We start from the raw sequence: 12,870 nt of genomic DNA, 5'->3' as shown, positions 1-12,870 counted from the left end.
AACTCATATTCCAATCATGGAGGCCTAGATTGAAGAAAACACTTCAACACTTAACACTGACAAAACTTCCTCTTATAAGACGATGCTTCAACTTTCAACACTTTCAGTGAGGCCCCCAAAGGATTCTGCTAGCTGTGGCTGGTAATGAGAAAGACACTCAATCTCCATTGGGCCAAATGTGTCACAAAGAAACTATAAATAGCCGGCAACACAACCTTCCAAAGTGTCTGTTACCTTGTGTCACCCTCAGAGTGTTTAAAGATGCAAAGTCCCATGTTTTAGGGATCTGCGTTCTGGTACCGGTTCCGACTGACATTTTCACTTATAAATGAATCTGTCGACACCATAGATGGAAATGGCTTGCTTGAGCGTTAGACCTGATTCTCATGGACACAGGAGTATGTCTCTCCTGCCTGTGTGACGCAGAATGTGAAATCAGACACCATTTGAAGCTGGGATGTCCCTCCTACCATTTCATTCCCTCTTCCGACTGTTCATTAACTACTGGCTGAACCCTACATCACAGCCACTAACAGCGTAGCGCAGCAGGAGCGTGATTTCGTCGCTGGAACACATTCAGGGGTTAAAGTACGGCACGGGGGGTACGGTTCGGTGTGGCGTCCCGGTAAAATAAATAGTGGGGGTACGCCGTACCAGTAAAATGTGAACCTGTCCCAATTAATACAACACCATTATTTAACATTACAGCATGTCAGCAGGGATCCTCAAATAGATTCAGACGCAGGCCGATTTTTTCCGTGAGCGTATGGTCAGGAACATAATTAAACAATTTATAGACTGCAAGAATCAAACAGATAAAAATTGACAAACATGATCATTTCAAACTTTGCTTACATTTGTATGTGATCATGTGTCTATATTATGCATGGGAATACTTGTGAACAGATTTCCAAAATTAAAATAACTGGTGTTTTTACAATCTTTTATGTCCGACAATGAAAATTCAAAAAAATACAAATAAATCACCTTTTTGTTCAGAAAACTTGGGGGGCCAAATAAAAGAGCCACCAGTTGGGTAACCCTGATTAATACTACAGTGAATACTATAGTATTTATACCAGTATTTTTCCATGTGGGTATGTTATCAAAACAAGAACATAAGGCATAAAGGCTTCATAATTCATAAAGATCATGTTAACTGACTGATATTATCTCAGATCAAAACGTAAAAGATATCCTAAGCCTGTGTTAACCTCAGACCTTATTTTCTGTATTTATCCCAAAACACCATTCTTTCCCCATTAATTTCCCCCATAGGAATGGCTGAACGAACCAGAGGTAACTCATTTACGTTTTTCAGGACTACAACCTGGCAAGCTCTATATAACAGTAATCAGGGTTCAAATAATAAATACAAAACTATTGCCATGGTCGACAGTAGTTTTCCCCAGTGATGGGAGCATACCTGGCTCTGTGCAGTTCTTCGACTCGGTCTCGTTGTCGGCTTCATGTCCCATGAGCTTCCTTCCCCAATGTTCATGCTGCTCGTGTCCATTTATTAATGTTACTCCATAACCTGGAAGAAAAGAGGGATCCTTGCTCATAGAAAATCATAGCCGTGTTACATAAAGAAGTTGAGTAACATCAGTGTTATTAAGTACTTAATTAAAAGTACTTTAAGATACCCCCCCCCAAAAAAACTGCTTTAGTAGTATCTGTACTTTACTATTTATATATTTGACAACTTCTACTCCACTACATTCCTAAAGAAAATGTTTACTCCCATACATTTTCCTTGACACCCAAAAGTCCTTTTAACATTTTGAATGCTCACGCAGGACAGAAATAGGATTGTATTCACGCACCTGGCAATATAACGCGTCGTCATCCCTACTGCCTATGATCTGGCCAAATCACTAAACACAAATACTGCATTTTTGAAAATAATGTCTGAGTGTTCCCTTGGCTGTCAGTAAAAAACAATAACGTGCCATCTGGTTTTCTTAAAATAAAGAATTTGATGTATAGCATTTACTTTTTCCACCACTGTACTTAAGTACATTTCAAATCAAATACTTTTAGAATTTTACTCAAGTAGCATTTTACTGGGTGACTTGAGTCATTTTCTATTAAGGTATCTTTACTTTTACTCAAGTATGACAATTGAGTACTTTTTCTAACCACTGAGTAACATTGAACGAGACATAACCAATGTATCTGTGAAAAAGGTGCTGAAAAATAGATGCATTCATAAATCATGACAATGATTGTAATGTTGATCATTTGAAACGAAATGGCTATGCATGGCAATTCTACCACAAACTAGATTGATAACTAAATCGCATTGGAGGATGGAGTAGGCTTCAATACCATTAATTTCCCCCATCCTTTCAGATTTGAATGTTAAGGGTTTCAAGTGGGATGAATACAAAATGAGAACTGTTTAATTCCCGATTACTGCATGCAAATCACGCATACACACAGCCAACTTGCGACGCTTCTGGCTTTCCATCAGTCATTTCTCGAAGGTTTTCAATGAGATTAGGAATGTGCAAAGAACCCAGATTTACAAACTGTCAGTGTTTGTAACCCCAGTTAGATTATAGGCTCACTGATTTCAACCACCAACAGAAAAGGATTAGCGTCTTAACCGAATGACTGACTAACCTTTCCCTTAGGGTATTGATTTTTGGTCAAGTCAACTGAACAGACCAACCAGACTCGAGCTTTGAGTTAAGACATTAAGATTGCGTTACGACATCTGAATTCTATAAGAGATAAAAGCCTCAGGATGAAACCATGAAAATTGCAAGGCAGATCAAGCTAGGTGCTTGAAAACCATAACTAATTTGCTTCCTCCAAAGACATTACCCTACGTCATTTTCACATGGATAATTGGGTAATATTTGGTTGAGACGTTGATCAATGAGATGACAACCTATATTCACCAACTCAAAAAGACAGTCAACAATGTAGTTAAGTCTCCAATGTGTTGGCCACTATGCTTTCAACCATCTAAAAGCACAACCAAATTCCAATGGAAAAACAAATGAGAATTCAACATCAGATATTTCATTTATACAGATTAATGCGATATCACAGGGCTTCATCTAATAGGAGAACCAAATGTCTATTTTTCATTCCTTTATTTAACTAGGCAAGTCAGTTAAGAACAAATTCTTACTTACAATGATGGCGTACCCCAGCCAAACCCTAACGACCCTGGGGCAATTGCGCGCCACCCTTTGGGACTCCCAATGCCAGCTGGTTGTGATACAGCCTGGAATCTAACCAGGATCTGTAGTGATGCCTCTAGCACTGAGATGCAGTGCCTTAGACCAATGCACCACTCGGGAGACCGAGTGACTTGGATTGCAGTTGAGATGACATTAAAATTACATGGTGCAAGTGATTCTGCACAGATTATTACCGCAATTGTGAAGAACTCCACAGACCTGCGATGATGACTTATGCATGCTACTATATATTGAACATGCACGCCTTAGATTATTACATGAGAAGAAATGTGGCCATGGATTTTAAGGTTGAACGTTACATTGGTTTGTAAAATGGCCTCAATTTAAGCTGTATTTACTGCATTACAAAAGTAATATAGAACTGTGTTTTGATGACAACGCAACCAAAAATCAACATTTAAAAGGATATTTATCTACTACTTGGATGGTTCCATCCGAGCCACTGGCTTAATCTCATTCTTTAACTTTTATTTTTGGTTGAGTTGGAGACATGAATCCAACATATAATTTGTTAACTTGTCGACAAGTCAAAAAGGCTATTTGTTGTATTTCAAAAGTGATATTGAGTTGTGTTTGGTTGTCAACGCAACCAGATATCACCATTTGAATGAGATGTATTTTATGCTTGAATAGTTCCATCTGTGCCACTGATTTATTCTGGCATTAATTCCAGTTTGACTACAAATTAATTATTGATATGTTGGATTCACATCTCCATCTCAACCAAAAATCTAAGTTATAGAGTAGGACCAAATCAAATCAAACTTTAAATGCACTTTTAAAAACAGTAGTTTGATTTGATTTAGTCCTATTCTTTAACTTAGATTTTTGGTTGAGATGGAGTTGTGAATCCAACATACACACTGAGTGTACAAAACCTGCTATCTCCATAACATAGACTGATCAATAAGGGATCAAAGCTTTCACCTGATGTCACTTGTTAAATCCACTTCAAATCAGAGTAGATGAAGGGGAGGAGACAGGTTAAAGGAGGTTTATTAAACCTTGAGACATGGATTGAGTATGTGTACCATTCAGAGGGTGAATGGGCAAGACAAAAAATGCAAGTGCCTTTCTACGGGGTATGGTAGAACGTGCCACACGTTGCGGTTTGTGTCAAGAACAGCAACGCTGCTGGGTTTTTCACCCTCAACAGTTTCCTGTGTGTATCAAGAATGGTCCACCATCCAAAGGACATCCAGCCAACTTGATAACTGTGGGAAGCATTGACGTCAACATGGGCCAGCATCCCCGTGGAGCACTTTCAACACCTTGTAGAGTCCATGCCCCGACGAATTAAGGCTGTTCTGAGGGCAAAAGGTTGATAATTTGTTGTGTTGACAACCAAACACAATAATATCATTAAATATCATCAAATTTGAAATCAACCAGAGCTTGAAACCCTAGGCCTATTGTATTGTCCATTTTTAGTTGAATTCTGGGTTGAATACAAACAATTGCTGTTGATTTTTCAAATGCTACAGTATATAGGCCTAAATAGCATCATTGATGATTACTACAAGTACGGTCACATTTAATTTGCTCTGTTAAACGTATTACCCTTGAGGATGACTTTGATAGCAGCAGTGAATCTATTTCGTTTTTAAGTGGGGATCTCTCAACAAGCACTCTCACAATAGCACATTGGTAATAGTCAGTAACAAATATCATAGCCAAGCAGGCCTGAGCTTGTTTAAAACCTTGAATGGGAGACCAAAGGTTAGCTGTAGATCAGGGATGGGCAACTTTGATGGGAATGTCATTTTGCTGCAATTTTACATATTTTGAAGTTTTACAGGTCATTTCCTGCAATTCTACACATTTTGCCATAGGGTGGAGGCCAATGTTTGCCATTTTTTAATGTTAACTTAGTAGGAAATAATCTAAATACATTGAAGTTATTCGAAAGTGCATTCATTTGCTCAAGTTAATCATAAGACATGAACTAAATGCATTAGTGATTGACATTTACATGCAACTTTGAGACGGAACAGGAATGCCCCCATCGGTGTGTTGTGCGAGGTGTTTGCATGCGTATGTCTAGTCTTCACTTTGTGTAGCCGTTAGCGTCAACGCTAACGATAACCGTCTGCTGGTAGATGGAAAGGCTTTCCCAAAAACCTTCTCAATTAAATGTTAACTACAAAGTAGCCCATGTCTACCTGGCAGACAGATATCATGAATATTTGCATCAGTCCAGCGGCCATTTGTTTTGCAAACTCTGCAATCACATGAGCGCTACAGAAACACTGGTCTCTGGCTGGTGCTCACGTACATTAAAGGGTAACTACACCCAAAATTCGACATGTGTTTTTTTTCACCCAGACCTCAAAGGTGATCTCCTGATCTGGTTTAAGAATTGTTGTGGACTTAGAACATCCAATTATTTTGTTTTTCTCAAAATGGTGTCAGCAAAAAAAAAGAAAAGGACAATACTGGGACAACTGAAACCTGGAAAAACAAAATGGATTTTGAGAAAAAATAAATAAAAAAAAACTCACAGAATCAGGAAAGAAATCAAAGGGCACTATTAGGACTATAGAGAGAGAGAAACAGAGGGCATAATCATCCTGCAACTCAGTCCAATTAGCTGGCGAGTGAGATAAACCAATGACACCCATCAATCTCTGCCAACTTCCTGTGCCACGAAAGGCTCCCACACAAACACAGCTCCTCTCTGCCCTCCTGCCCTGACACTGCTGAGACGTCCCAGTGCCATCTCCCTCACCATCACCCTACAGCACACACACACACACCTGTCAGACCAGGCCTGGCCCTAGCTCTGTAACCACCTGGCGTACTCTACCTTCCCCATCTCCATCATGGAGACATACCCTGCTCCAACCAAAATGGAGGGTGACAAAGACATAACCCTTAAGTAATCCATCACTCAATTCCCATCCATCTGGTCATATTCTGTTGGCCCTACATTTGTCACAGACAAACAACCCCAGAGTACTCCCATCCATAAAAATAGGAGTCAGAAAAGGGACATGGGCATATTATGACATTACGAATGTCTGGTTCCTATTCTTATGGTGATTTGGGATTGAGAGCAATATGGAGAGCTATCAGATGCGTTCAGAGGGGATTATGGAGGGGGGGGGAACTAAAGGGGGATAATGGAGGGGAGGTGAGGGGTTATACCTGTATTTCTCTCTGATCAAACACCTGCCTCGCCTCACAAAAGGTGATAGTCAAACATGTGACATGTCCAATCATGGTAGGCATTAACAGAGCATGCTCTCTTATCAAATACCCTCTTGTGGTGACAATCACAGCACACGGTGCACAGGTCATTCAACCTTGATTAAATGCAGAAAAAGGCAAGCCATTACTGACCATAAAGCTTTAACTTTGGTCCCCTTAGAGCCCACCTTTTGGAGATAAGAGATTTGCGGCAAGCTTGTCTGTATATCATTCCAGAATAATCTTTTAAGCCTCTTGTTGTTTTTAATGTAATTAATAAAAACTCCAACATGTCAGTGCGGTCGGACATAGGCCTACAGTACATAGCATAATGAGGCGATTTATGGTGGGTTTCTGCGCTCAGGGGCCTGAGTGGACGCAGATGGACATGTTCCACTACTGGGTTGGAGAGGTGGAGGGTCACGGCAGAGAGGAAGAGGCGAAGGGAGAGGTTTCTCCTCCCCAAAATCTGTCGACGAAAAATAAGCCCACGAAGTAAGGAATTTTTGTATGGAGTTCAATGAGTGTTGAATTTGGTCAGCAAAATATGTCATTGCAAATTTGCTAGGTGAGGCTTATTCGATCAAATAGAAGTTTCAAAATGGTTAGGATTGTTGTCGCGTATCAAAATAACTGGGAACTACAGTAGGAACTCTGAACAAGGAAATATCCGACATCAGTGCGTTCAAGACAACTAGGAACTCTGTCTTTCAACTCGGAATTCCAAGTCAGAAACTCGGGAATCTTTTTAGAGCTCAGATTTCCAACATGAAGATCACTGACGTCATGATTTAACCTAGTTTTTTGTAGTTCCGAGTTGTCTTGAAAGCGCCATAAGGCCCATGTGGTGTTATTGTGAAGGGTAATGTCACTCTACAGGACTCCAAATGCTTCCAATTAGCCTAGGCCACACCCCTTCCGACCATACCTGTTCCCACTCTCTTAATCACCTGTCCTCTACATTTTTCACTCTCCAGTTCCCTTTGTAAGCAGCATGCTTTAGTTTGCTTGGCGATGCCCTATCCTTCCGCCGGCCATTGGCCGTGACTGATAAAGTGCCTTTTCATTTACAGTACCAGTGAAAAGTTTGGACACACCGACTCATTCCATGGTTTTTCTTTATTTTTAATATTTTCTACATTGTAGAATAATAGTGAAGACATCACAACTATGAAATAACACATATGGAATCATGTAGTAACCAAAGAAAAGTGTTAAACAAATCAAAATATATGTTATATTTGAGATTCTTCAAAATTCGCAACCATTGCCTTGACAGCTTTGCACAGTCTTGGCATTCTCTCAACCAACTTCATGAGGTAGTCACCTGTAATGCCTTTCAATTAACAAGTGTGCCTTGTTAAAAGCTTATTTGTGGAATTTCTTTCCTTCTTAATATGTTTGAGCCAATCAGTTGTGTTGTGACAAAGTAGGGGTGGTATACACAATATAGCCCTATTTGATAAAAGACCAAGTCCATATTATGGCAAGAACAGCTCAAATAATCAAAAAGAAACGACAGGCCATCAGTACTTTAAGACATGAAGGTCAGTCAATACGGAACATTTCAAGAACTTTTAAAGCTTCTTCAAGTGCAATCACAAAAACCATCAAGCGCTATGATGAAGCTGGCTCTCATGAGGACCGCCACATGAAAGGAAGATCCAGAGTTACCGCTGCTGCAGAGGATAAGGTCATTACAGTTACCAGTCTCAGAAATCAGCAATTAACTGCACCTCAGATTGCAGCACAGAGTTCAAGTAACAGACATCAACATCAACTTTTCAGAGGAGACTGTGTGAATCAGGCCTTCATGGTCAAATTTACTACTAAAGGACACCAACAAGAAGAGACTTGCTTGGGCCAAGAAACACGAGCAATGGAAATTAGACCAGTGGAAATCTGTCCTTAGGTCTGATGAGTCCACATTTTTGATTTTTGGTTCCAACCGCCATGTCTTTGTGAGACGCAGAGTAGATGAACGGATGAACTCCGCATATGTGGTTTCCACAGTGAAGCATGGAGGAGGAGGTGTGATGGTGCTTTGCAGGTGACACTGTCAGTGATTTATTTAGAATTCTTGGCACACTGAACCAGCATGTCTATCACAGCATTCTGAAGCGATACGCCATCCCATCTGGTTTGCGCTTAGTGGGGCTATCATTTGTTTTTCAACAGCACAATGACCCAAAACACACATTCAGGCTGTGTAAGGGCTATTTGACAAAAAAGGAAAGCGATGGAGTGCTGCATCAGATGACCTGGCCTCCACAATCACCCGACCTCAACCCAATTGAGATGGTTTGGGATGAGTTGGACCGCAGAGTGAAGGAAAAGCAGTCAACAAGTGCTCAGCATGTGGGAACTTCTTCAAGAATGTTGGAAAAGCATTCCTCATGAAGCTGGTTGAGAGAATACCAAGAGTGTGCAAAGCTGTCAAGGCAAAGGGTGGCTACTTTGAAGAATCTCAAATATAAAATAGATTGATTTGTTCAACACTTTTGGGTGGGTTACTATATGATTCCATTAATGTTATTTACAATGTAGAAAATAGTAAAAATAAAGAAACCATGGAATGAGTCAGTGTGTCCAAACTTTTGACTGGTACTGTGTATATATATATATATATATATATATATATATATATATATATATATTTACTCTCTGAGAAATGTGTTGAATACAATGTATATTATGCTGTTTAAAATGGTCATATCCCTTATATCCATGCTAATGCTCATTTGTTACATTTATCCTGGCAGTCTCCTAAGTTATGTTAAGCCTATTCCCCATAATCACATGGCACTACTTTGTCATGTCTGCACCTTATGTTGTGTTCTTAATGTTTCCCCTTTATATCTCCATTCCAGACCCTCACATCCAATCTTTTCTCCAAGGCTTGCAAGACACAATTCCTAACACATTATTCCTATCCAACCTAGAGGCCTTACAATCCCAACACTTAACCTCCATCTAAACTCCCCCCCCCCCCCCATGTGCGTCTGTTCAACGGTGTATAATAATTACCTTAACAGGATTTCTCATCTCTCTCTCTCCTCATTGCATTCTGACCGATGTGCCAAGGTGACAGCAGAAATCCTAAACCAGACAGTCCTTTAAAAAACTTCCAGTCCTTTGTTTAAGTTGTGCTCTCAGAGCTTAGTGTCAATCCTAAACACTACTGCTTAAAGAAAGGATGACTGACATCCATTGGTCATTTGTAATTGATCTAGGGTGAAATCTCTTCCTGTCATAACAAAATATCAGTGACCGTGCTTACCAGTCATATGTTCTGTTCAAAAGCAAACGGACAGGGCTACTTGTCTGATTACATATTCCTAATGTGTTGGCAACTCATTCTGAATGTTCACACGTACCCGAGGTGATTTATGACAGGTGCGTGGGGGCCCATGACCTTTGGTTTTTGGGCATGTCACACACATGGTCAGCCATCAAACTTAAAAAGAGTGACTGAACACACCGAATTTCAGGCTTGGGTGTGGCTTGATGTGGCAGTTAAAGGTTTGTCTCCCATGAGACACCATATGAAAAAAGTCAGTATATTTTCCCCAAAACATTCATGAATATAGGATAACTCCAGAAATTTTTGTTTTTGCTGAAATGTGATTTGCACAATTTTACAATAAGGTGTTTGGTGCAGTTTTTCTCAAGTTAAATGCATGATGTGTTTACACTGCTATGATTTATCTTGGCCAGGTCGCAGTTGCAAATGAGAACTTGTTCTCAACTAGCCTACCTGGTTAAATAAAGGTGAAATAAAAATAAAATAAATGTATCTGCTGTGCTGATGGGCAGGTCTGCCTCACACTGTTCTGCGGTAGGATTGGATAGAGTCCAATCATTTCAGCTGTGTGCCGTGAGTGGGCAAATGAGCAATGTCTAACTCAACCTACCCCTCAAGTAAGTCATGACTAACTCACAAAACTATTTTGGACAAGACTGACTTTCTGAACAAAATGATCCTATTTACACTAGTCTATTTTGACACGAGAATAAATGTTTTTAATAATCGAAGCCACAGGCTAAATTGCCACTGTCTATAGCCTACCATATAGCCCAAGAATGGGCAATACAGTCGGGGTCTAAACTTACTATTGAGTTAGAATAGTAGAATACACAAGGTGCACGTTTTGAAATGTGGTTGTGCATCAACAGATTCTCTTATTTCAGTCACTCAAATAGCCAATGTCAGCTAACATTTTTTAGATAGTTGGCTAGGCTAATTGAACAATCTAAACTCGTAATCACGTCCAAATTAAAGACCAGGCATGAAGGGTAAGTGCCCAGGGGCCCAGACCCCCATAGATTTTGTTAGTCACTCACTCAGATCATTTTAACTTGACATAAGTCATGCCAAAATGTGTAGAATTTCAGGAAATGTTATAAAATTGCTAAATGTTCTCACAGCCCCATGGTAAAATATAACATTTCTGGAAGGGGGGGCCCAAAAGGATAGAGCCGGCCCTGTCCAATGTGCAATGGTGTGTGAAGCCCTGGGCGAGACACGATGATGCCAGCATTACCACAAGCCTACGCTCATTCTCTCTCAAACCCTGAGCGACTGATGAACCAGGTTGGTTGCTCTCGCGCCTGGCCACAGGCATTTGCCATAGAGTGACAACGCTCAAACCAAATGTTCACCAACACACACGATAAAATATTGTTGAGGTTCTATGACAGCCTACATCCGAGGTGATGTATTTGGTTGTCGAGGTGTAAGCCACCTTGCACGCTTCTTATCGTGTTGCAGCCGCGCACACTGCGGCATACGGAAAGACGAACGCATAGTCGAACACGATGAAGAAACAGTGACCCATATCAGAGGTATCCTCACAATTAATATGGGAGTTGTCATGAGAGCGTTGGGTCATAATGCCGAGGCAAACAGCCACTGCGTCGACATTGAGACTAAATGCAGAGTTTCTCAAAACCTCTCGACATTGTTATAAGCCATCACTTCACTAAGCATTCTGCACGGAATAATTATGAGCAATAACCATGCACTTTATCAGTGGTTCCATCTTATCTCAACATGGTTTGATGCAGATGAATATCTGGAAATGCTGGGGGGGGCATCATTAATGATTCGGACAATGCTTTGCTTGCATGTCCTTGAAAATGTATTTTTATAAGCGTGGTGAAAGGCAATTCTCTGTATATAACTAATGGCTAGCTGGTTAGAGGGTGCACTATTACACCGCAGAATTCTCAGCTGTCCTCCCTGCCCCGCGTTTCTCAGCAGTTTCCCCGGCTCACACTCACCTGTCTTTGTCAGCAATACTGACATGCTCCATGCCATGCAGAGGACACTGCAGAGAAAACACACTTGCACGAAAAGCATCTCTCTCCTCCTGCGAACTTTGAAAATCTTTGTGATTATGGTCTTTTTCGAGACGCTCTTGTTCTCGTCCTGGTCCATGGCTGCAGCACGGCCAAACGGGGACTTATTGTCCTTGCCTCAATGCGGACGGGAGAGACGGAAGGAATTGCCCGCTTTCTCGGCTTCACACAGAACACGCTCGGGACGCTGTCCTCATTTCAAGTGGCCGGGGCGCAGATGCGAAGTAGTGGGGCGGTCAGTTTGGATGTACTACCTAGACAATGTTGTTCAGCTGTTGGATTGCTAGAACAGCGCGTGAAAATTCCGTGCCTACACAACAGGCAATGAATGACAGGGCGGTCAATTCCGAAGGTCTCCAATCAATTCAGCATTTATCTCGCAAACCCCAGATTCTGACCTTTACGTTTAAGCAAATAAGCTACCATGGCATTTGAAATTAATTGGGGGCGATTCCGGGTTGCCTTCAAAGTAGCCTTCAATGTTCTACTGATTGTACATTTAAAGCATCCTCTTCAGTTAAATGATTCAACTACATATGGCTGCAGGCACCCGACTGGTTTCAATTAATACGCGGCGGAAGAGCGCAATCGGATTTCATCAAGGTTAGCCTAATTGTTACATTCGGGTAGCAGTCATGTCACATCGTTCGAAAACCTCCCCTTAAATTCGTAGAGCAGAATAATAATAAGCGTGCGGATGATGAGACTATCGTCAACTCCGTCGCCCCAGGTGCAGTTTTCCTTTAAGCGACAGTCTTCGGTCCATTTAAAACACCTCGCCGGATTCCTCCAACTGCAACTTTTCCGAGGGTGTCATGTGCAGACACGTGATAGTTTGCGGCAACGGACAATAATCTTGTCTATAGCTCGGTTACAATTGAACTGAAAACACTGGACCATCTACCTTGAAATCCTGACAGCAGCTCACCGACCACTCCGAACTAGAACTTCTGTTTCTTTGACAACAAAAAAACACCTTTATAATAAAGCATTGCATGTGTATCATTGTATTTGCGTAGCGGCATTGAGCGGTAGCAGTGTTTACAGAAGTTGCACATCTTTAGTAGCCTAGGCCCAGGAAAAAAATTGCCTTTTTATGAAC

The 12,870-nt window shown here is 41.0% G+C and overlaps 1 protein-coding gene across 1 annotated transcript in view; it reads right to left on the bottom strand.

The window, feature by feature from the left end:
- LOC129817306 (sodium/potassium/calcium exchanger 4-like) overlaps positions 1-12,597 on the bottom strand; it is a 79,030-nt gene extending 66,433 nt beyond the window's left edge. The window contains exons 1-2 of the mRNA XM_055872401.1: positions 11,691-12,597; positions 1,427-1,537 (exon numbers count right to left, since the gene is read on the bottom strand). Coding sequence (XP_055728376.1) covers positions 1,427-1,537; positions 11,691-11,847 — 268 coding nt within the window. The 5' untranslated portion in view covers positions 11,848-12,597. The remainder of the gene's footprint in view (positions 1-1,426; positions 1,538-11,690) is intronic.
- Between the last annotated feature and the right edge of the window lie 273 nt (positions 12,598-12,870).

Source organism: Salvelinus fontinalis, chromosome 20, assembly GCF_029448725.1.
Source record: "Salvelinus fontinalis isolate EN_2023a chromosome 20, ASM2944872v1, whole genome shotgun sequence".
In the NCBI taxonomy this organism is placed as follows: domain Eukaryota; kingdom Metazoa; phylum Chordata; class Actinopteri; order Salmoniformes; family Salmonidae; genus Salvelinus; species Salvelinus fontinalis.
The sequence above is the reverse complement of the archived record's forward strand: the minus strand, read 5'-3'. Positions and strand labels throughout refer to the sequence as shown.